The sequence below is a fragment of the Wallemia mellicola genome (assembly GCF_000263375.1).
Source record: "Wallemia mellicola CBS 633.66 unplaced genomic scaffold WALSEscaffold_17, whole genome shotgun sequence".
NCBI lineage: Eukaryota > Fungi > Basidiomycota > Wallemiomycetes > Wallemiales > Wallemiaceae > Wallemia > Wallemia mellicola.
The window spans coordinates 41345-63255 of record NW_006531974.1 but is presented as its reverse complement, the minus strand read 5'-3'; the positions used below and the strand labels follow the sequence as shown (position 1 = coordinate 63255).

The window sequence follows — 21911 nt, the reverse complement described above, 5'->3', positions numbered from 1 at the left end:
TTATGTTTTAAAGCGAAAGAAAATTTTCTCGTACCACCTTCCTTATTTGGATGTTTGGTAGCCGATCGAATTTAGATTTCTTGACGCGTTTTATTTTTGGTCTCAACACATACCACTAGAATGCCAGGTAAAAATGCGCGTCAGCGGACTAAATCTGAAGCAAGTCTAGGTGGAAAGATAACAGCTAAATTCCTAAATAAGAGGAAAAGTCAAGTGTTTAGCGCTGAAGAGGAGGAGAAGAAGGGTGCTATGACACGTATTGCTTCTGGCACCACAGCCACGGTCACTGGAGGCAGTGATTCGTCTTCGGCACGCTCAGGAGCTACGAAGAAACCAGCGGGTTTGCGTTCTTCGAGCTCCTTTGGATTCCTGGATAAGCTCAGTCAGCGCAAACGTGTAGTAAGCTTACCGGCTACGGGTCATGACATACAGGCCCTCAGTGATACGTCGTCATCTGCCTTGCCACTTCTTTCAGACGAGGTGAAGAGAGTACAATTTAGAGACAGGAAGAAGCTTAGAAAGTCGCAAGAAACGATACATAAAGTTCTCGCGCGTAAAGGTGTGTTTGAGGTTTTTTGTTCTGATTTTTTGCTGATGACGTATAGCCGATTTACTTGATTATGCAAGGCGACCACCATCCGGGAAACAATTATTCGACGCGAGTTGCTGCACACTAATCGGTGAGGATGGATCAAGTGTTGTTTTCGGTAGTCTCTACAGCACCAGGCGGACTATAGTCATTCTGTTACGCCACGCATACTGCAATATGTGTCAAGCGTATGCCAAAACAGTATCAGAAATAGATAGATCGCTCCCGATCGTTTTCATTTTGCCAACTTCATATAAAGTTATCGCGTCTTATCGTCGTACATTGAAGATTCCCTTTCCAATATATAGTGATGTGACACGCTCAGTTTATGGTAGTCTGGGAGTTAAGATGCGTTCAAATAATCCAGGCACAGTTAAGGATGTTGGAGGTTATACACACAACCTAACCAGTTGGGAGGCTATCTCAATCGCTACCCGACTTACACCTACACAACCGGGTGATACGAAGCAACTCGGTGCAGAATTCGTACTTGGTCCTGGTGCACAGAGCGTGCATTATACACATAGAATGATTACAACTCGCGGACATGCGCCTATCAAAGATGTGATCAGGGCTTGTATGTCTTTCATACCAACGCAAGCAGGCGCTCTGCGCGAACGCGTATTATCTTCTCCAGGAGCGTTCAATTTCCCTAGTCCAGCCTCAGGATCTATTAACAGGCTTCCGCCTGGGGCTTCCCATCCTTCATTACCTAATTTGCACGACGAGAGCCTCCTAGCGGAAGAGCAGCATGAGGCGGATACAAGTAGCTTGTTGGAGCTCACCCCGAGTGATTTCCTTGGACAGACCCTCCCAACGCCTTCTCCATCACTTGCTGCTGTAAGCAATTACATCGCAACGAGCGGACGGGAAGCGATAACGCCAAACCTGACAACTACGGAGAATTTACATGTTGTTGAGAAGCCACAAAGACCACCAAGGAACTTTAGTAGACCATCAAGTTTATGGATTAAGGAGGATGATGCGACGGAGCAACCCCCACCATTGCCTACCCCCTTGCCATATCCGGGCATAGGTACTGATACGCCGAGGTTTATAGAGACTGGATTGCGCTCGCCTACCCCGCCAGCGTTATCAAATGGTGATAATGCGCTTGATTCACCAGATCACGATTTCTTTGAGATTTATTCAAGTTATGATAAGGAGTTGTTTGCGGATGATAGTTACGTCTTCACTCCGAGCGCGACTTTCCAGTCATTACGTGCTGCATTCGACAGAGAAATGGATAGGACTCGTAAAGAAGAGATGCAAATACTAGAAGAAACTACCGAGAAGAGTAACAATGGTGTGCAAGAAGAAAGCACATGTTATGTCCACCAAAAGACAGAGGAAAATCAAGTAGAGACCAAAGCTGAGAAGTTCAATGGTATAGAAGGACAACTGACAGATAATCTCTCCGAAATGGATCTTCTCGAGCTCGACAAACTCGACAAAGATATCAACGAGGGTGTAAAACCAAAAGTCAGCCTCAAGAAACGCGGATCAAACATATTGAGACGTATAGAGAATACAGCGAGAAGCCAACTTCAGAGTGTTTATCCACAGAGTGATTTTGACTCTAGCTTTGGTGTCAATACCGTCAATCGTTTTAATAGTATCCCACTCTGGAGACCTCGCATTCGTTAATTTGCTTATTGTTCATGTAATTGCTTACTTATGCATTGTAAAAGTATAATCAATTTAATACACTTTAAACTAATCTTAAATATTACACTGACCTGGTCTGACTGCACACCATAATGGTTGAAGAGCGGCAGCATGGACATCTCTGTCAACGAGACGGTATCTAACGTCGTGCATTCTGAAGAGTGCATCATCCGCATTTGTAGTTCTTGATTCTGGTGATGGGTGTGTCCAGAATACTTCAGCTCCAGCAGCAGCACGTGGCCTTGAGCATTTGTCAGTTAAAATCCTAAAAAGGAAGAACGTACGACTCACCAAATGAGTGATTCAAAGTTGGCGGAATCAGATTGCTCTGACCAAAGCGTGGTCTCTCCACCTGCTACTCTAGCCTTGTCGTTTTCTGACATGTTAGCATAAGCGTCAAATGAGTAAATCTTTTGCCAGCTCTTGAAAGGATCACACCAACTTGTTCCATCTGGTGCACCACCGAGCCATCCACCTGTACCGCAATCGAGGTACATGTAATCCGAAGCAGCGTGGATAATCTTCACACCCTCTGGTTGTGCTGAAAGAATCTCGCTTGTGAAATCCGCAGTCGACCAGTTGATTACTAATGTACCATCTGGGAGTGGCATCTCATACTCTGTTGACAATTCATGCCAGACGACACCAACTTTACCATATTCGTTTAATTTTTCAGTCAATTGTTCTTGGAAATCTCTAACAAGTGGCGCAAGAGTTTCAGTTGTCATATCATAACATGCTGGATTAAGCTCGTCACCACCTGTACCGAAGTAGTGTGATTTTGTACGTGGGAGTAAATCATCGAGAATTTCCTTAACGAATGGCAAAACCGCTTCATTTTCAAGGTTTAATTGTCCAGCAGGTGGTTCAGCTGCATAGTTTGACCATGGTCTTCTGTCTATACATGAAACTAAATCAGCGTGTGATTCAGCGACAGATTGAGTGTGGCCGGGAAGATCTAATTCTATAACTACATCAACTCCGTTTTCTTGTCCGAATGTTATTACTTCATCAACATCTTCTTGAGTATAAAGCATACCAGGGTATGAACCCTTCTCATAAAGTTCAGGGTGTACGTCAGTGACTAATGGCCATGAGTGTTGATCAGTTATATGCCAGTGAAAGACAGAGAGCTTAACGAATGCCATTGCTTTAATAAGATCCTTCAAAGAATCTTTCTTGTAGTAGTTACGTGAAGTGTCTAACATGATTGAACGCCAACCGAATTCAGGTTCATCTTCAATCTCAATTGGTGCATTGTTAATGTAGTGTTGATCACTATCTGATGGGTTGACGTAAAAGAGTTGTTCGAATGTTGCTAATGCTCTGTGTAAACCTAAAATGTTGTTTGAGGTAATCACAGCTGTAACGTCATCGCCATCGTCAGGGATATTAAGAGTGTATTGTTCATTACGTTGATCAATAGGCTGGTTGAAAATATCTTGAATAGAAGTTGAGTCATCGATGGTCACTTCAAGGGTGTTGATGAATGAAGTTGCAAGGCTGAGTTGCTCAATATCTTCACCACCTAATCCAATGGAGAGACGTCTATGTTGAGATTGTTTGATGTTATTGATAGTGTTTTCTATTAAAGTAGTTGCGAAATCAGGGGAATTAATTGAGATGTCATTATTGAGGATCAAGAAGGAGTCGCCATTTGAGTATTCTTTTGGTGTAGGTACTATGGCTAGTAAAAATCCAATAAATTGTAGTAAGATAAATATTATTTTCATCGTAAAAGGCTAAGGTTGGTGGAGTTAGTGAGTGAATGAATAGTGGAATGGTCAGTGCTTCATTCCAGACTAAACTGAAGATCGAAATTCCAGTCAATATAGCTAAAAGGGATGATGCCTTCAATCTCTTGTAATTTATAATCATCCTTGTTATTAAATTCCTCAACTCGTCGTGCTACCACCCAACCCTCACTAAACTCAGATATAACGTAGACGAGATCGCCCTCATGTACACCCAACTCTGATTCATTCAGGGGTTCAAAATCGTATAGCATTGTCTTTATAGAAGGTCTTAAATTAGAGTGTAAACCTTTATATCTATCGTCGCTCTGAGCATAAGCGAAATCCCTAATGACTTTGAAGCTCTGCGTTAAGCTAGATCTCTATTGCTCTAGATAGCACTCACTCAGATTGTCCCCCATCTCTTCTCTTGATGTACGACAATGATGAGTGTATAGAGATATCAACGAAAATCAACAATTTAAATTCAAAATTAATTTTAAATTTAAATAATTACTTATTTATATTCAACTTTAATTTTAAAATCCTTAACTTTTATACTTTACCCTTTAGACCAAAATCTATTGGTTGTTATGACGATCTCGTTTTTATAGAGGGAGATGATTGTTTGGATATTATAAAACTAGATGGTCGCATTCATTTAGTACACTCTATCAACTTGAATGGCATCATTAGCTACACTCATCATAGACATCTCACCGTCGTACTCACAAAATATAAATTGCTACTATACAAACACTACCGATTGTCACAATCTGTTGATCTACACTCAGATCCTCAACTCGCGTCTATATCCCCAAATCTAGACCTGCTGGCGCTCTCATATAAAGATAGCTCTACTGTTCATTTGTACTCTATCACAGACACGCCCGCCCAGCTGCAACTGCTCCCTCACTTATCTCTAATAAGATCCATTCAGTGGAGAGATAACAATTTACTTATCATCGAAACTGTCGATAATGATCTATATGCCTATCATCGATCATCACCAAGTAAATTCGAACCATGGACTATCTATGTATCGCCTTCTCTCCTTAGAAGCTTCTGGCTCGGTCCATCCACGACTGATCTACTACTGCGAAGAGCTTTATCGGATTCTAATTATTTATTACATCAATCAAACCCTTTATCTTCACTCATAGCAGAAAGAAGATACGAAAGAGTTTCACAAATATCTCAATACTCTAGGGATCTGATTTTAAACATCAGCTCTGATGGTTACAATTTGACTATAAACGCTATTCATGATACAACTCATGAATCATCAAATTACATTAGAAGCCAGCCAGTCGTACATATAAAACTACCGGACTCGATACCGAATGATATCATCGATATAGAAATCAGCTGTCAGGATCATAACTATTCGCCTATTTATCTTCTAGCATTGAGGGATAACAACAAAGGTATCCTCGTTGGTATCCTCAACCCTGCGTCTATATTTGATCCAATACCAGACACAAAGGCTCATCCACCTATCGAATGGCTTAGAAATATTCATCATACCCAACATTTCGATAGTATTACCAAAATCAATACTGATAGTTTCGGTCATTCTTTGAGTACCTACTCTCATAATGAGAAGAGACTCATAAACTGGAATATACTCGACAGCCCGTCGAATGCGTTGCATAAGTTAAGAATGATTGAAAGTGGCTCTAACTTTAACAGCTTGGATGAGGTTCTAGACTTTATTTGTGTCAATGATGGTAAGGGTTTTCAAGGTATTTATTTACCATTGTCTAACAAACGATCTAGTCACAGTGATAGCTTTCAAAAATGACATGAAAGTGTTTAGGAATAATGACTTGATAACTAATATGCCTTCGAAACTTTCATCTAGTGTCACATTTACGAATACTAGCCATCATATTTACGTGATAGAGTATAACAATTCAGAGGTGTCAGTTCGTTGGTTATCTCTTAAGAATTGTGTAGTAGAGTATGAACAAAGTTCGCCAGTTGATCTCAAACAATTATCAGTATCATCAGCTAAGTTCGTCAACAAGCATTTTGTACCATCGTATAAATCTCGCTCACGGGATCAGATCAAAGTGAAGTTTTCGAGCCCTATCGTAACAATCCTCGATAGGAATAACATGATCAGATTCTTGAGATTATCAAGAAATGAACTTAAGTCTCTCCCAATAACTACTGCAATTGATTGTCCAGAAAACATCGTAAATATACAATCGTGCTTCAAAACTCACCATACAGCTATTGTATCATCTGATGCGAAAGGATCTTACCTTAGAGTATACAAACCAACTTCGAATAAGTATGGTAGTGATCTCGAGTTTGAATACAGAAGCTGCGGGGAAATACGAGATGTCGAGTTTTTGTTTTTAGACGACTTTGAGGAAGGACTGTGTTTATTATTCAATGAGCGTTCTAGTGCTAAGGTATTCATATCGACACACGATGAGCAAAAGCGATGGATTGAGCTTACGACACTTACTTTACCTGATTATGAATCTGGGAGAACAATTGATCACGTGACCTTCCTGCAGAATGCCTCAATTGGTCTCTTATGTGGCAGTAACCTTCATATTCAATCTATACTGCATCTTATGTCAGTCGACATTAAGCCGTATGCTCGGGATGCCCCATTATGTCAGTCATCGCTCTATGAATTAACAGCGGAGCTTGCTGGACCAGTTCAAGAGTGGCATAATATCTTCCTCATAAACTGCTTGCGTTTGAATGAATATGGTGTTCTCAAAAGGATCTTCAAATACCTTCAACGTGCGGTTAAGACTCAAAATACCGGTGATCTGCATGCTAAATTTGTCCAAGAGGTGGACGATAAGGATGATGATAGTGATGAGAAATGGCCACAAGTTGATGATGAATTCCTTCAGTCAATTGCAACACTCAAAGGTGTAGTAGGTAATGAAGGCCTTTACAATGAGCTCAAATGTACAATTGAGGCTATAAATTATGCATATAACGTCGCAAAAAATGCTGACGAGAATACTTGGAGGTTCCTCGTTTTCTCAAAGCTTGGTATCTTAGCAGATAACAGCGTTATATTTGGTCATTTGTCACATAACCATCAATTGCTTATCGAGCAACTCGAAGAAACCAAGTCGGTAGATGAAATAAGATCTACGTATCCCTCACTTTGGATTGGCGATAGTGATTTATATCAACAGCTAATGGATCGCCTCGCAAAGAAAATGGCGGTCAATCATGAGGATGAAATTGATCCAACACTTTATGGATCTTCACTGATTTACTTTGCACTTGGAAAAAAGAACAGTGTTAGTACACTCTGGAAATTCGCCTATGGTCATCGAGAACGTGACAACATTCTCAAGTTCCTCCTAAAAGATTTCGATAACGACAATAACGCCAAAGTGGCAGCAACCAAAAATGCCTTCGCATTGCTTTCCAAGCGCCGATATGGTAAGTTAATAAACATGATAATTGGTAGGCTTACAGGCTTTAGATTATGCGGCTGCGTTTTTCGTTCTCGCTGGTAAGACTAAGGATGCAATTCAAGTATGCTTGAAACAATGTCAGGATTTTGAGATGGCCTTATGTATTGCTCGCTTAAGAGGTGATTGGGAGCTTTATACAGACGTCACGAAAGAGCTCGCTAAGTACGCCGTCAAATCTCGTAACAGAGCTTTGGCATCAGTGACTATATCCAAACTAGGACAACATCATCTTGCTTCCAGGTGTCTGGTTGAGAGCTTTTCGACACTTTTGAGTGATCTAGTCGAAGAACTTGGTGAAATCAAAGAAAATGATTTGGCCAACAAGTACGACTTCGATATATCTCTAGTTAGTGTCTATCTTGCTCAGCCTGGCGTACTAAGGGTAGTGGACGAACGTGAGTTAGCCCTCTACACAGCCAAACAACTCAGGAAGAATGGTACTCACGCCCTTGCCTTACGTTTACTAGCTAGGTGGAAATTCCCTAAAAGTAGTAAAGAAGTACCTAAACCATACTTTGCTGCAATGTTGGCGCCAGATCCTATCAGTCGAGCTAGCAGCACCCCAAAGACAAATGTGATCGCTTCCACGCCTAAACAATCGTCTCAGCATGTCGATCAATTCGACATGTCAGCATTCAATTTCTAGTATAGATTATATAGTTGTTTTGCATGCATATATCTACATTTACTTCTGTTGAAGACTTGCAAGTCTACTGGATATTTCTTCAATCCTCATCATAACATTATCGACATTCGACTTAACAAGCTTATCATTTTCTTCAAGTGATTGTGAGAGTGTTGAAGTCGCATCATTGAGTGTCTTTATGTTGTTCGATATGTTCATAGTCTGAAGCTTCAATTCGTCAATATCGCTAACAGAGTTAGAGGCTTTTCTATGGACTTCAGATAAAGTTGTCAATCGATCAAGAACATGTGGTGTGAGTGGTATAAGTGGCTCAATACGTTCAAGTGAGTTGAATAGTTTGTCGACTTTATTCTGTGTCACCATATTCATTCCTGTCGAGCCTTGTTGACTTCCATCATCGGTTTCCGTTATTTCTCTATTATTATCACTACTCAGTCTTGATTTGCTTTCGTTTACTTTCTCAAGTTCAGAATTGAGCAGTTTCAATCTACGAGATATGGCATCAAGGTGTCTCGGTTGGGTGAGTAAAGACATTTGTTGTTCTAACTTTTGGATAGTGTTAACTAAAGGTACCGGGAAACGTTCAGTAGACTGCATAAGCTGTTAAATAATGTCCAACATATCAAATTAGCACCCACATCGGTTGAAACGCTCACTGTATCAGTACCTATACTCTTTTCGAGCGATTTGATACGTCTATCGAGGTCGATAAGTCCTATATCGTCGATTTGATTACTTTGTTCACTCTCTTTAACTTCATTATGGGTGACACTCTCCGGTATCTCATTTATGACTTGTGGTTTGCGCTGCTTCTGAAGTTCACCTATACGCGTCCGATACTGTATCAGTCGCGATAATATATTATCTATACTGCTATTGTCTTCCCTTGATGCGCTTTGTTCAATATCGTTGAGCTCGGTTTTGAGTAGATTGAGACGATCTTCAGTTGACATTCCTTTCCTCCGCTGATATAAATCATCCTCGTCACTCGAACTGCTTTCGCTGGAATCATCATTTGTCAACTTCTTTAGTTTCTGTAACGACTGAGATGCGACTGAGCCTGAGAAATCTACAGCTTATTAGTATAATCGTTAGAAATATGTAGCGATCATACCTTGCTCGCCTATCGCGTCGAATCTTTTCCTTCTGAACTTCTTAGTTGCTGACTTTGTATTCGGCAGTTTGGCAGCATCTATAGCATCATTTGAGGTATTTTGGATTACACCAAACTCTTCTTCATCTGATAACTTTAATTTCGTTGGTTAAGAAGTTGATTTACAGTGATGCACATACCATCTGTGAGGAGTGAGGTGCTGGTTCTTCTGTCTCGTAGACATCTGGTGCGGTATCCTAATACATTAATGAACAAAGCACATACTTTCTAGTTTAAACCCACAATATCTGGTAAAGTTGAGTATTTTGAATAGGAAGACATCACTGTGTAATCATAAGAAATAAATCAAGCAAGACATTTATAAAAATCAATTAAAATCAATAAATTATTCTTAAATTCACATATCGGCTAATCCTCCAGCTTTCACTCTCGATCTGGTGACTCTTCCAGGTGTGCTAGCTCCTGCTCGTCTTTCTGCAGGTATCGCACTCGCTCTCCTATCAACACCTCTATTCAATTGATTTAGACGCGGATTAGCAGCTGGAATTGCACTCTTTCTTCTTGGTCGTTTGGCCTCTTCTTCGTCTGAACTTGAGTCGTCATTGTCAGAATCAGATGAACTACTGTTGTCGTTGTTGTCAGATGTAGCGACACGCTTCACACTAGGCCGTGGACGCGACTCAACTGCTGGTGATGCACGTGGTGACGCCATTGGTGATTCTATTGCGTATCTTGATTTGTCTTTCTTCAATTCGGAAAGAGGCAAGAATGAACTGCTTGAACGAGGTCCTTTGGACGTTTGTTTGATAAGATCGTCGAAATTAATACTCAATCTAGGTGGCATTGCTATCTTCCGTTGTGCGTGGTATATTCCACCTTCAGAATGGCGTGCACGACCTTTTGGCTAAGAGTATATTAGTTTTGCTTAGTGTAAAGTAGACGAACGTACTTCTTTAGACACCTTGTCATCATTGTACTTTGTGCGTTTGGTTTCTTGGATGCTTTCATCCTCATCTGAAGGTGCTTCTTCGCGGCTTCTCTTTCCTAACGCTGGCTTTGGCTTTTCCAGATCGGTCGATTCATTGGATGACTTTTCAACGTCTTGTGACTTTGATGCTTCTACTGCTGGGGTAGCTTCGACACCTTCATTTGCGTCTTTCGTGGTATCTTGTGCATCTTTATCTTTTGTGTTATCCGTTCCAAGCGCTTCTTGGTAAAGCCTATCTTTGGTGTCATTACTGACTGTGGAGAGTTGCGTTTGGTTTAAGTCTGGAGTACTTCCACTCTCTATCATCGGTTGTGGGCTCAATTTGGATTGGGGGATTGAAGATGTTTCGCCATTATCCCTTTGAGGTGTTCTTTCCGGCTGATCCTCTTCACCTTCACCTTCTGCGAGCTTCTCATCCTGTAGAAAATCCTCAGATTTGGCATCCCTTGAATCAGATTGTTCGTCGTGTACTTGTGGTGGAAGTATTTCTGATCCGATGTATTGTTGATGCTCGCCGTTCTCGGCCTCATTATCATCTTCTTGATTTTGAAGAAGGCTCGTATCACCTTGACGTGAGAAACTCTGATTGACAGATATAGAAAGAGAATCATGGGCATTGATCTGAGCGGATACAGCTCTTTCAGACGCAGTTGGCGAATCTGGTATGTAGAATTGAGACGTGGAGTGTACAACTGGAGGTGCTTCCATGGCCGGTTCGCGTTTATCTTTATCCTCGCCTGGTTCCTCATCATCGTCAGCTTCGAAGTTATCATCTGAAGATCCACGTCTGGTTGACTGTGTTGATTTGCTGAGCTTCGCTCGTTCCCTTTCTCTATCGATTGTATCGTCACTTTCATAGTCAGTCATGACTTCATCTTCATCGTTCGCTTCTTCCTCCATTAACAACTCATTATGCTCGTCGTCCTTCTCGTCTCCCAACACTGCCTGTATGCTGCGACGAGGTCTTCCTGAACCTTGAGTAGAGCTACCAAAAAGTTTTGCGAGGTCTAACTCTTCATCTAAAATATCCTCGTTTTTGTTATTCGCTGGTCTATCCTTCTTGACAGGTGATGGACGCTTGAACGGTGATGGAAGAGATTCAGTGTCTGCTGGCACATACTCTTCTGGTTGTTGCATTTCCAGGTCTCCCTGTCGCGTATCTTGTTGTTCTTGTTGTTCTTGTTCTTGACTTTCTCGTTGTCCATCTTGTTGACTCTCTTGTTGGTCCTGTTTTATTTCTTCATTTGGATGAACAGGTGTGACCACAGTTTCAAGTCCTTGTTCTGGCGCAAGTATAGGTGAACTGAGCTGGGGCTGAGCTGAAGGAGGGATTTGCGAGCCGGTCAAGGTGATATCATCGTCGAATTGTTCTATGGGTGATGAGCGTACTCCATCGTTCTCATGCTTGTCTTCGCTTTTCCCTTCATGTCCTTCATCTTGTCCTTCTATTTGTTCTTCTAATTGTTCTTCTAATTGTTCTTCTATTGGTTCTGGTTCTTTTTGTCTTTCTTCCCGCCCATATTCCTGCTCCTCCTCTACTCTTTTATATTTCTCTTTGTCACCAGGTCTATCCTCTTCACTGGCTACTTCCATGGTATCTTCATTTACTTCCTGAAGACCTTCCAGACGAGGCTGCTGGAGAGCTTGTTCTTTATGTTCAACAAAATGTGGCGATGACTGTAATTGATCTACCTCTGAAGGGGTTGTTTCTCTATGCAAGCGTATAGGTGGATTTCCTTTATTTGTGTGTGCTTCACTAATGTCACTATCGTAAATAACGGTAGAACGCATTGCAGACAAAGTGCCTGGTTTGCTATTTCTGTTAGAAGCCACACTAGATTGTTCTGATTGAGTGTTTGAATGCAAAGTATTGTTGAAATAGTCGTGTATTGTATCCTTCACGAAAGCTGCGAAGTAATCCTGAATGTCCGGGTATGTCTCTACAGTTTTGGACATAATTGCAGATCTCGGTTGGAGTACGCGTCTAGATTGCTTTGTTAATGGTGAAGTAGGATCTTCAGCTTCATTGATGAAGGATGGATTGAGTGATAAGCGTTTCTTTGCAGTTGTCGTCAAGCGTGGCTGAGAAGTTGATTGGATGGGAGTGGATGGTTGATTATCCTCTAGCTCAAATCTGAATTTACATTTCAAGTATCCTCTAGACTTCTTCTTCGCTTTTTCAAAGTCCTCAGCTGAGCGAGTGTTAAGAAAGTCAAATCAGAGTAAGAAACTAACCAGAGTTGACTAGAACAAGATCTTTACCACTTCTAGTAAGAATCAAGCGTATAGTGTACTTATTTTTCAATTTCATCTTCTTGTTGATCTTCTCTATGCAATCTTCCAATTGTGTATTCTCTATATACTGTGAGATAGTGTCTATAAGAATAAGAGTATAGCTACCATCTAGCTTTAGTTTGTATATGTGTTCTTCGTCATCGTAGAGTGTGACACGCTTTGGCAATTCATTCCCACTCTTCTTTCTTCCCATCCTCGACGTTCAGGAGAGAAATCGATTTATTAGATGGGTCGTCGGTAAGCTAAAATATATTATTCATATCCTTTATTTATTCTTTTTAGTACTTTACAATCCACAGATGATTTGCTCCAGTCTAAGTTGAAGTCTATTCTGTTAGTAATAGCTCTATAGCTCTCCAGCACTAACGATCTACTATCTAAAGCAATCATTCTATCTCTAATCACGTAGATGCTAACAAGTCACTTAAATCCTACACCAACTTCGTTCAAAATCTCGATATTAATGATAAGAAGACTCGGGCGATAGTAGACGATCTGATTAAGCACACACTTCAGTTATCATCATCACCTGCAAGATCACGAACTAGCATTTTGCCCTTCTTACGCGCTGAAAACTCACCATATCCCAGTGAGGAGGTCTACACCGGAGATGACTATCCGTTTATGGAAGTATTCGAAACGCGAGGCGAGCAGGCTCACCTCTCACACACGCGCTCATCTCTTAGCAGACACCCTCATTCTCGTCTAGGTCGTGGTCGTCCTATCAGAACTTCTAGCACTCGTTTTGAGGAGAATCTAGATGAGATTGATGATTTTATCTCCCAACATAATGAGAGTAACAATAGGAATATCCGTCGGAGGACTTCCGAACAGCTGCTCACTAGCAATTCGTAATTGTATAATATTTTCTGTATTATAGATCCATTTTAGCGTTGTTTGTTGTATGCTTCATTGAGAGTAGCAAATACACCTTGAGCTATCATTCGTTGTTCTAGTGTGCTTGTTCTGGCATTTATCTGTCTATTGTTAGACTTGCCACATTGTCTCACATTTGCTTACCTTGTCAGGGTGAACCTTAGAGACAGCCCGCATGTAGACTTTCTTGACAGATACGTCTGTGACGAGCTCATGCATCCCGAACTTCTTTAGCCCGAGCTCTGGCCAGAGGACGGTGTCGACAGATGAAAGCAGAGCACGAATGTTATTTTCCTTGCCAGCTTTCCAAGTAAGAAGACGGGCGTCGACACCATCTTTAAGAGCATGCTTTTGTGTGTCTTCAGCTGCTTCTTGCAGTGATGCTGCTTTTGACCTCTCGACTGCAGCTTTTGCAGCTTTTTCTCCGGCAGCTTTGATAGAAGCGTTGGCTGGTTTCGCATTTGTTGATACATTCTTCTTTGGTTCCTGTGCTGCTTTCGCACGCCTGAGGCCTTCTATTGCTTGACTCTGTATGTTTGGTATCTTGCTGGATATGCTAATCAGCTTCTCATAGTCTTTTTGTGCGTCTGCATGCTTTTCATTCATCTCGTGAGCATTTGCACGAGATCTGTAGGATTTGGAGGCTGTCTCTAGGACATTTACCCCATCGCTGACCTCATAATCTTCATTTATGGTTGCAATAGCAGCAGTCGCAGCTTTTATAGCACTATCGGCGTCACCATTTTTTATATGAGTTGTAGCAAGATTCGTCTGTATGATTGCAGACTGGATGTGATTTGGTGGTATATTTGTAGCTGCTTTTTCGTAGTAATCAACAGCTTGACCATATGATCCCAGTTTGAAAGCCTCATTACCCTTCATACGAAGTTCATTCGATTGCGCCAACGCTTGTTGCGATATTTGCGGGTTGACACGTTGCTTTTTAGGCGTAGATGGCTTCACCGGTGTTTGAGCCTGAGGTGGTGTAGAAGTACGAGATCTAACGGCATGCCTGGCAGGAGAGACGTAAGATTTCGGTTTGAAAACGTCCAATAAGCTACCACTAGACTGCTGTGAAGCTGGCCTGGACGGTTCTTGGAAATTGTTTGATGACTGTCGCGATGGCGCGGGCCTCTCAGGTCGTTTAAACTCTGACGGGATGAATGAGTTACTTTGGACAGGCTCATCATCATCTTTGAATCCACTAGAGGCACCTTCCTCCCAACGCCTTTTACGCTCTTCGTATTCCTTCCTTTCCCGCTCCTTCTTCAGTCGATCATCGTCTGATTGTTGTTTGACTACACGTTGACGCTGTTCCTCTATCGCCTTTTGTGCCATATTTTTTCCAACTGACCAATATGAAGATGCTTTAGTGAACAAATCAGAGCCAATAGCTGATGCCTGCTGTATCAATTCGTCAGCTGCGTCTGTTTGCTTCTGAGGAGCTGGAGATTGTCGCGATTGGTTAGGTCGTTGTTGTTCAGGCGGCTGAGATTCTTGTGGAGTTGTAGGTTTGTTACTATCGACTGATTGGCTAATAAGCATCGTTGCTGCAGTTGAGACATCCATATTAGCGCTCTTGAGAGCTTGTGACGCGTCGACGGGACTGAAACCCATTTCAACAAGCTGTCCAACTAAATGCGGTGGTGGAGAAGTGCTCCTTGGTGTAGGTGAGGGCGTACTCTTTGCTAGAGGAGATGCAGATTGCTGCGGCTGTTGCACAGGCTTAGCTAAATCACCTAAAATGTCAAATCCATCATCGCTGTTGGTAGTTGAGGCTTTCTGAGATGCTTGTGCGCTGTTTGAAACGTCGAGCAATCCAAAGTCATCGATAAGGGAATCGTCTCCGAGAAGATCATTAGAAGATGACTTCTGTGGTGTATTATTGGATGTGCGGCTTCCCATAGTAGATAGCATATCTAAACCAGACCAGTTGCTGTCTACATTCGCAGCTGGTGCAGGTGCTGGCGGTGTTTGTGAGAGCTGATGGAGAGATTTCTTCGAAGATTGATTGAAATCTAATAAGTTATCGAATGCATCTTTGTTATTCTTTTTCTTTGGATTATCTAGAAAGTCTAAGTCCATCTCTTGAACGTTATTCTGCAACGTCCATCTCAGACGTAATACAGAATGAGGATAGTCGTAAGTTAAATATATTAATAGAGATATAGATCTAATGTACATATAGGTAAAAGGTGGTGTATGGAAGAATACGTTGGTATACTCTTAGCCATTTTAGTACTATATTCACACTAAATAGCGAGGACGAGATATTGAAGGCTGCTATATCAAAATATGGTAAGAATCAATGGTATGTAGCCTCCTACAAAGTCTCTCTCCTCTCATCTCCATTTTAGGGCTCGTATCTCTTCTCTTTTGGTACGCAAAACACCAAAGCAATGCAAAGCTCGTTGGTATGAGTGGCTAGATCCCTCCATTAAGAAAACTGAATGGTCAAAGGTGCGTTTCATCCATTTATCGCTATCCTGTTGCTCATACAGTCTGTTTAGACTGAAGATGAGAAACTCCTACACCTTGCCAAATTGATGCCTACACAATGGCGTACTATCGCTCCAATTGTCGGTCGTACAGCTACACAATGTTTAGAGCGCTATCAACAACTACTCGACGAGGCTGAACGTCAAGAAAATGAGGAGCTTGGTTTGACTGGTCCAGGTGATGAAGCAGGTCCAAGTGACGACGTACGTAAACTCAAGCCAGGTGAACTCGATACAGACCCAGAAACCAAACCAGCGAAACCAGATCCAATTGATATGGATGAGGATGAGAAGGAGATGCTTTCAGAAGCTCGCGCGAGATTGGCTAATACTCAGGGTAAGAAAGCCAAACGTAAGGCACGTGAACGTCAACTCGAAGAAGCGCGTCGTTTAGCTGTATTACAGAAGCGTCGCGAGTTGAAAGCAGCTGGTGTTATTTCACGAATCCGTGAAAAGAAGAAGGGTGTGGACTACAACGCTGATATTCCGTTTGAGAAGCAACCAGCTATTGGTTTCTATGATGTCGGTGAAGAGCGTGCAAAGACATATGAATCATCAATTGGTAAATCGAGAATGGAAGCTGAAGGTAAACGCAAAGCAGATAAAGGTGAAGATGAGCGCCGAAAGAAGCAAAAGACCGCTAGTCAAGAATCAAATGATAAGTACCAAGCAGCTCGTGAAGCCCAAATTGCAAGACTTAAGGAAGCTGATAAGATATCCGCTCGTCGTAAGTTAGACCTTCCTGCTCCACAAGTTGGTGAGAAAGAGCTTGAGGATATTGTCAAACTTGGTCAATCTGGTGAGAGTACTCGTGAATTGGTCGAAGAAGGTGATACCTCAACCCAAGGTCTGTTAGGAAATTATGATACTATCGGATCAGTACATAATTTACGTACTCCTCGTACAGAGCAAGGGGGTAAGTTCTGCTTCGTTCAAATTAACTTTTACTTACTTTGATTCTCAGAGGATAACATCATGAGTGAAGCGCGTAATCTTAGAAACATGACAGCAAGTCAGACACCATTGTTAGGTGAAGAAAACACACCACTCCATGAACAACAGTCTGGAACAGGATATCAATCAGCTACTCCGAAGCATGTAGCAAACTTCACACCAAATCCACTAGCCACACCTTCGCATGGCGGTGCACCAGGTGTGCCATTCAAGACGCCAATGCGCGATACACTATCGATCAATCGTACGGATGGTATTTTAGAAGCTTTCGAAACACCTGCCGAACGCAAATATAGTGAGAGATCTGAGAAGGCTAGACTGAAGACAGGATTCCAGAATTTGCCAAAACCACAAAATAACTTTGAGATTGAAATGCCAGAGGATGAAGCAGATGAAATAGCTCAGGTTGCAGCCCGTGAGGAAGATGCAGCGGAGCGTGACGCACGCATTGCGGCTGCGCTTGCTGAAGAAGAACGTAGAATATTGGCCAGACGCTCATCGGCTATAAAGATGAATCTTCCTCGTCCGGTGAACATTGACGTCACAGGTCTCCTTCAGTCTTTGTCTTTCAAGGAGAAATCAGTTGAGGAGATGGTTGAGAATGAATATGTTAGACTGGTTGTACATGATAGTATTCATTACCCACTTCCCGGAGCTACGCCTGCTCATGGCATTGACCCTATCGCAGAGTTACCTGATGAGGCTGTCGATGCAGCTAAAAGTGCGGTAGATGCTGAATTGGCCGCTAGTATGGGTGTCCCAGGTGCCAATTCGGACGCTGTCAAGCGCGCCTTATTAGCTTCGATCGAAACTCAATTGGATGCGATCCCATCTGGTGAACTTGGATACTCGAAAAAGGCACAAGCGGTTGTCCATCTCAATGAACTCGATGATAGAGAAAAGATGGAGTATTATACGTTCAGATTTGCGACTATTAAGGATAGATTGACGAACGATGCAGTCAAGAGTGCGAAACAAGAGAAAAAGTTGGGTATTAAATTGGGCGGATATATGGCTCGTAAAGAGGCTTTATCAAAGAGGTTATCAAAGGCATTTGATGATGTTGAGACGGGCACAATCAACAGAGAAGCATTCGGTTTATTAGCGCTCAACGAACGTGAAGCTGCTCCAGCTCGTGTCTATAAACTTGAGAAGGAAGTTTCATTTATGCAACAGAGAGAACGTGAACTCCAGAGTCGCTATAAGGAGTTGGAAATGGAGAGACGTCGTCGTCAAGAAGTTATAGAAGGTCTTGAAGAGGAGGAAGCTGAGAGACTTAACGAGATAGCTATGGCTGCCGCTTAATCACGCTTTTGTAACTATAATAAATGATTAATTTTATATATTACTTTATGATGACATCAACGCGTGGGGTATTAATCCTTGTAACCTGACGATCAAATGAAGATTGAAGGAGTATTATTCACACTCGCACTTAGCGGTGCCAGCGTTAATGCTAATTGGTTTGGCAGCAAGCCTAGCAGTATTGAAGTATGTAGACGCTTCTTTTATAACTCACGCTAATCAGAGACAGGAATGGAATACTGATCAATTGCAGAATTGGCTAAAGGAGAACAAAATAAAGTTCTCAGATAAATCAAATAAAGACAGTTTACTCAAAACTGTGAAAAAGAACTGGGATACGGTTGCACACCGTCAACAAGTTATATTGAATGACATCAAGGATGAGACAATCGACAAGTGGGTACATTATAGGTCGTATAACTTCACTCAACGTTTCCACAGATGGGATGAGTCTAAAATACGCGAATACCTCCTCGAAAATGGAGTCGTCGCTCCAAAGTCTAGCGTGGAAGAATTACGTATCTTAGTTAAGCAGTTGTAAGTAGCGCTTGTTTTTATTTCCTTCGTTGGCAGCTAATAAAATGTAGAGCTGGTGATGTCCGCTCATCAGCTTTGTCAGCCGCTGCTGAAGCAACAGCCCACGCAAGCTCAACCTATGACGCAAGCAAGGATAACGCCAAAGATCGACTCACTTACATTCACGACTATGTTTTACGCGAGTTGAACGATTCCAAGGATTTCATTTACTCAAGCTGGAACGATAACGAATTGCGTTCATTCCTCGAAAAGAAGGGTATCATTCGCACGAAATCTCAAATCAAACGTGATGAGCTGCTCAAGGGTATGCGCCAATACTACGCTGCTCTTGCCGATCCCGTCTATGATGCCTGGTCTGATAATTACATCGTGGGTGATAAACAAAGAATGACATCATTAGCTTATACACTTGACAGAGACATTGGTTGGAGAGTAATGGAGTTATTAAAACGAAGTCTGCTAAGACACGCGATGACTTACTCAACTTGATGAAAGTGAGTGACTGTTCCGATGTTGAGTAATATTTAATTAACACTCCCTAGGATAACTACTACGATGCCAAGAGCCATGTATACAACACATGGTCAGACAATCAGCTCCGCACTTGGTTGGTTGATCACGGTTACTTGAAATCAAGAGATGAGGTGCGTTTTCATGTTTGCTTGGATACAAAGTGACTCATTCGGAACGCAGAAAACCCGTGAAGAAATGTTATACTTGATTGGAAAGTACTACACATCCTCCCGTGATGTTGTGATCTCTTCATGGCGCACGAGTGATCTCCGAGATTGGGCTATCTCTCATGGTCTTATCAAGTCAGATGTACAAGTAAAGCGTGAAGAACTCGAGAAACTGGCACACGCGAAGTATGATAAGCTAACATCAACCGCTGCACCATATGTTTCCTGGACAGATGCAAGATTACGCGGTTGGTTGAGAGCATACGAACCTGAAGTCGCGAAAGTGGCCAAGACACGCGACGAATTACTCAGCGAAGTCCGTAAACGCTATGTTGATAGCAAGGGCTACAGTGAAATAGTATATGGCGAGATAATGGGATGGGTTAATTATGGTAGATCCTCAATCGGCTGTCTGTACAACTACCTCACAGGATCCGCCAGATCGGTAGCAGAGAATGCCCAAGAGAAGGCTGATGAACTTGGTAAATCTGCAGATATCGCTTCTAAATCTGCAGAAGCTGCTGCATCTTCCGCTTCATCTTTGGCTGCTAAAGCATCAAAAGCAGCGAAGAAGGAGCTTTAAATGAGTAATTTATGACGATTGAATGATTAATGATAAGCTTATTACATTTTGCTTAATGTAGTATTTATAAATGGTCTTTTCCCTTTGAGTTTTGTTATCCATGGTGGACTTTTTATGAACTGAGAGAGTTTATGAGGCTGAAAAGCATCTAAATTATCCTTTAGGGTATTATATTAAATGTAGACTCTATTATTTATAAACACAATTGCTTCATTACCGTGATTTAACTTTCTTGGATGTGTTAGAGTACTTGTCAAAATACTGACAAACTGGAGAAAAGCAATTCTGAACATTTTAATAGTTCGTAGCACTTTCTAGAAGTTAGATATTGACCAACTCTGGACAAATATGGTACAATTTTAACCTCAATTCATATATACATCACATTACTTATCTAACTTCGGGATCACAATTAAAGAAAGATAAATATTCAATTACGGAATTACTTGTACAAATTTTGGCAATTACTGTGAGGTATATTATCTCCTACTGTATCCATTATCAACAGGTGGTCTTCTTCTGAGAGGGTATAAGTAAGATAAGATGGTATAGATAATGAGAGTAACACTTACCCTGGTGGACCAGACGGTGGTCTACGACTTCCACTGTAAGGTAATTGGAGGTGAACAGAGAGATAGTCACCAGGATAGATCCTAGCTTCGTCGAGTGTAGATTGATCATCGTATTTGTCACTGTAGTTCTTCACACTAAGGCTGTATCTTCCTAAATCCCTCTCTTTGTGATACATAGATTTCATATCAACGTATATGGAGTGCTATTGGATGTTAAGATGGATAAGCAGGTGGATAGAGACTCACAACACCATATATTGACCTTGGATGGCGTAGATTCTCAGGTAACGATTTTTGTAGGAGCAGTAATAATTCCCTGATTGTAGTATTTGGACTGATAGAGTGTAAGGTTAGGAGTATAGACAGTAAGATACCTACCCAGCTAAAATATCGTATTCATCTTTGCTAGGTAAGCCTTTATCAAATGAGTATGCGTCGTATGGCTGAGTTGTTCTGACGAAAACCCTGATTAAACGAGGACAGTGGATATCCAACTATATGAAAGAGTGAGCATTGAAATATTTTTTATTTGAATCTAGACTGACTTCTGAGTTGGACATTTCTTTCTATAATACGACAATGGCTGACGCTGAGTTGGAAGCTATCAGACAAGCTAGACTACAACAGTTGAAGCAAAATCAAGGCGGGGGCGATGAAAAAGAAGGCGGAGTTGATGAAGGAAAAAGAATGGATCTCGCTAGGATACTCTCAGCAGAAGCCAGGGAAAGATTATCTAGAATTGCACTCGTAAAGCCAGAACACGCAGACAGAGTACAGGATATGTTGTTGAAGATGGCTAAATCAGGTCAAATAAGGAGTCAAGTCACTGAGCAGCAATTAGTTGGCTTATTAGATCAAGTTAGTACCGTTATATCTGGTGCTTCAACCACAAAAGTCACGGTTAGTGTTTTAGTTATTTTATTTAATCATCTGACGATATACAGTTTAATAGAAAGCAAAATTACGACTCAGACGATGACTTTGATTTGTAGTCTCCTCCTTTGATGAATAATTTTTTCTTCTTTTAGATAGAGCAGAGTGATTTAAACTCTTGAAATTATGTCATCATCACGTCGTCGCAATAAGAATAAACAATTCACATCGATAGATGATACAGAAGAATATGACAAGCAATTAAAGTCATATTTACAAAATCAAGGCCTTTATTACATCGATATACCAACAGATGGTAGTTGCCTCTTTCACTCAATTTCTGATCAGTTTTACGGAAACACATCCAAAAATAAATTATTGAGACAGCAATCTTGTGACTATATACAGTCTAACGCGGAATTATATGAAAATTTTCTTGACGATGAAACAATGAGTTTATATATAAATAGAATGAGAAATCAATCCACTTATGGTGGTCATATAGAATTATCTGCTATATCTAATATATATAAAGT

General features: G+C 41.4%; 11 protein-coding genes across 11 annotated transcripts; 6 read left to right on the top strand and 5 right to left on the bottom strand.

Moving 5' to 3' along the window:
- Positions 1 to 120: 120 nt before the first annotated feature.
- Positions 121 to 2289, top strand: WALSEDRAFT_69806 (hypothetical protein; the record flags this gene model as incomplete). The annotated part of the gene is made up of 2 exons (XM_006959404.1): positions 121 to 559; positions 606 to 2289. 2 exons carry the CDS (start codon positions 121 to 123, stop codon positions 2234 to 2236), a joined length of 2070 nt encoding a protein of 689 aa, XP_006959466.1. The 3' UTR covers positions 2237 to 2289.
- WALSEDRAFT_60918 (hypothetical protein) lies at positions 1597 to 4446 on the bottom strand. Its single transcript, XM_006959403.1, has 3 exons — positions 4397 to 4446; positions 2549 to 4345; positions 1597 to 2498 (listed from the first exon to the last, which is right to left on the bottom strand). Exons 2-3 carry the CDS (start codon positions 3988 to 3990, stop codon positions 2312 to 2314), a joined length of 1629 nt encoding a protein of 542 aa, XP_006959465.1. The 5' UTR covers positions 3991 to 4345; positions 4397 to 4446; the 3' UTR covers positions 1597 to 2311.
- On the top strand, positions 4424 to 8105 carry WALSEDRAFT_58133 (hypothetical protein; the record flags this gene model as incomplete). Its single annotated transcript, XM_006959402.1, has 3 exons — positions 4424 to 5720; positions 5770 to 7419; positions 7448 to 8105. 3 exons carry the CDS (start codon positions 4424 to 4426, stop codon positions 8098 to 8100), a joined length of 3600 nt encoding a protein of 1199 aa, XP_006959464.1. The 3' UTR covers positions 8101 to 8105.
- Positions 8106 to 8125: 20 nt separating this feature from the next.
- WALSEDRAFT_69803 (hypothetical protein) lies at positions 8126 to 9535 on the bottom strand (the record flags this gene model as incomplete). Its single annotated transcript, XM_006959401.1, has 5 exons — positions 8126 to 8691; positions 8739 to 9169; positions 9215 to 9347; positions 9394 to 9450; positions 9497 to 9535. The coding sequence occupies 5 exons, from the start codon at positions 9533 to 9535 to the stop codon at positions 8140 to 8142; spliced, it is 1212 nt and encodes a 403-aa protein (XP_006959463.1). The 3' UTR covers positions 8126 to 8139.
- A 41-nt stretch (positions 9536 to 9576) lies between these two features.
- On the bottom strand, positions 9577 to 12648 carry WALSEDRAFT_58131 (hypothetical protein). The gene is made up of 4 exons (XM_006959400.1): positions 12603 to 12648; positions 12438 to 12557; positions 10164 to 12394; positions 9577 to 10118 (listed from the first exon to the last, which is right to left on the bottom strand). Exons 2-4 carry the CDS (start codon positions 12511 to 12513, stop codon positions 9612 to 9614), a joined length of 2814 nt encoding a protein of 937 aa, XP_006959462.1. The 5' UTR covers positions 12514 to 12557; positions 12603 to 12648; the 3' UTR covers positions 9577 to 9611.
- Positions 12649 to 12723: 75 nt separating this feature from the next.
- Positions 12724 to 13352, top strand: WALSEDRAFT_65341 (hypothetical protein; the record flags this gene model as incomplete). The annotated part of the gene is made up of 3 exons (XM_006959399.1): positions 12724 to 12734; positions 12780 to 12830; positions 12881 to 13352. 3 exons carry the CDS (start codon positions 12724 to 12726, stop codon positions 13350 to 13352), a joined length of 534 nt encoding a protein of 177 aa, XP_006959461.1.
- Positions 12780 to 15448, bottom strand: WALSEDRAFT_60917 (hypothetical protein). Its single transcript, XM_006959398.1, has 3 exons — positions 13518 to 15448; positions 12881 to 13474; positions 12780 to 12830 (listed from the first exon to the last, which is right to left on the bottom strand). The coding sequence occupies exons 1-2, from the start codon at positions 15288 to 15290 to the stop codon at positions 13385 to 13387; spliced, it is 1863 nt and encodes a 620-aa protein (XP_006959460.1). The 5' UTR covers positions 15291 to 15448; the 3' UTR covers positions 12780 to 12830; positions 12881 to 13384.
- Positions 15449 to 15486: 38 nt separating this feature from the next.
- Positions 15487 to 18181, top strand: WALSEDRAFT_60916 (hypothetical protein). Its single transcript, XM_006959397.1, has 6 exons — positions 15487 to 15515; positions 15562 to 15587; positions 15634 to 15684; positions 15731 to 15833; positions 15884 to 16787; positions 16836 to 18181. Exons 1-6 carry the CDS (start codon positions 15504 to 15506, stop codon positions 18128 to 18130), a joined length of 2391 nt encoding a protein of 796 aa, XP_006959459.1. The 5' UTR covers positions 15487 to 15503; the 3' UTR covers positions 18131 to 18181.
- Positions 18182 to 18212: 31 nt separating this feature from the next.
- Positions 18213 to 20011, top strand: WALSEDRAFT_33276 (hypothetical protein). The gene is made up of 7 exons (XM_006959396.1): positions 18213 to 18316; positions 18360 to 18526; positions 18572 to 18667; positions 18718 to 19036; positions 19084 to 19161; positions 19210 to 19311; positions 19361 to 20011. The coding sequence occupies exons 1-7, from the start codon at positions 18227 to 18229 to the stop codon at positions 19928 to 19930; spliced, it is 1422 nt and encodes a 473-aa protein (XP_006959458.1). The 5' UTR covers positions 18213 to 18226; the 3' UTR covers positions 19931 to 20011.
- A 382-nt stretch (positions 20012 to 20393) lies between these two features.
- On the bottom strand, positions 20394 to 21406 carry WALSEDRAFT_69798 (hypothetical protein). The gene is made up of 5 exons (XM_006959395.1): positions 21048 to 21406; positions 20881 to 20996; positions 20749 to 20836; positions 20503 to 20705; positions 20394 to 20449 (listed from the first exon to the last, which is right to left on the bottom strand). The coding sequence occupies exons 1-5, from the start codon at positions 21060 to 21062 to the stop codon at positions 20410 to 20412; spliced, it is 462 nt and encodes a 153-aa protein (XP_006959457.1). The 5' UTR covers positions 21063 to 21406; the 3' UTR covers positions 20394 to 20409.
- WALSEDRAFT_60915 (DNA-binding TFAR19-related protein) lies at positions 21073 to 21527 on the top strand. The gene is made up of 2 exons (XM_006959394.1): positions 21073 to 21402; positions 21447 to 21527. Exons 1-2 carry the CDS (start codon positions 21082 to 21084, stop codon positions 21492 to 21494), a joined length of 369 nt encoding a protein of 122 aa, XP_006959456.1. The 5' UTR covers positions 21073 to 21081; the 3' UTR covers positions 21495 to 21527.
- Positions 21528 to 21911: the final 384 nt, after the last annotated feature.

Bases quoted from the DNA above. Each gene is read 5' to 3' on its own strand.
- WALSEDRAFT_60915 (XM_006959394.1), top strand. From the start codon at position 21,082: ATGGCTGACGCTGAGTTGGAAGCTATCAGACAAGCTAGACTACAACAG. The intron at 21,403-21,446 runs GTTAGTGTTTTA...GACGATATACAG, and splicing joins CTTCAACCACAAAAGTCACG to TTTAATAGAAAGCAAAATTA.
- WALSEDRAFT_69798 (XM_006959395.1), bottom strand. The intron at 20,837-20,880 runs GTAGGTATCTTA...ACACTCTATCAG, and splicing joins GAATACGATATTTTAGCTGG to TCCAAATACTACAATCAGGG. The intron at 20,706-20,748 runs GTGAGTCTCTAT...AACATCCAATAG, and splicing joins CAAGGTCAATATATGGTGTT to CACTCCATATACGTTGATAT.
- WALSEDRAFT_58131 (XM_006959400.1), bottom strand. From the start codon at position 12,513: ATGAAATTGAAAAATAAGTACACTATACGCTTGATTCTTACTAGAAGT. The intron at 12,395-12,437 runs GTTAGTTTCTTA...ACACTCGCTCAG, and splicing joins TCTTGTTCTAGTCAACTCTG to CTGAGGACTTTGAAAAAGCG. The intron at 10,119-10,163 runs GTACGTTCGTCT...ATATACTCTTAG, and splicing joins ATGACAAGGTGTCTAAAGAA to CCAAAAGGTCGTGCACGCCA.
- WALSEDRAFT_33276 (XM_006959396.1), top strand. From the start codon at position 18,227: ATGAAGATTGAAGGAGTATTATTCACACTCGCACTTAGCGGTGCCAGC. The intron at 18,317-18,359 runs GTATGTAGACGC...AATCAGAGACAG, and splicing joins GCAAGCCTAGCAGTATTGAA to GAATGGAATACTGATCAATT. The intron at 18,527-18,571 runs GTGGGTACATTA...ACGTTTCCACAG, and splicing joins AAGGATGAGACAATCGACAA to ATGGGATGAGTCTAAAATAC.
- WALSEDRAFT_60917 (XM_006959398.1), bottom strand. From the start codon at position 15,290: ATGCTATCTACTATGGGAAGCCGCACATCCAATAATACACCACAGAAG. The intron at 13,475-13,517 runs GTAAGCAAATGT...AACAATAGACAG, and splicing joins CTAAGGTTCACCCTGACAAG to ATAAATGCCAGAACAAGCAC.
- WALSEDRAFT_60918 (XM_006959403.1), bottom strand. From the start codon at position 3,990: ATGAAAATAATATTTATCTTACTACAATTTATTGGATTTTTACTAGCC. The intron at 2,499-2,548 runs GTGAGTCGTACG...CAAATGCTCAAG, and splicing joins AACTTTGAATCACTCATTTG to GCCACGTGCTGCTGCTGGAG.
- WALSEDRAFT_60916 (XM_006959397.1), top strand. The intron at 15,834-15,883 runs GTGCGTTTCATC...CAGTCTGTTTAG, and splicing joins AGAAAACTGAATGGTCAAAG to ACTGAAGATGAGAAACTCCT. The intron at 16,788-16,835 runs GTAAGTTCTGCT...TTTGATTCTCAG, and splicing joins TCCTCGTACAGAGCAAGGGG to AGGATAACATCATGAGTGAA.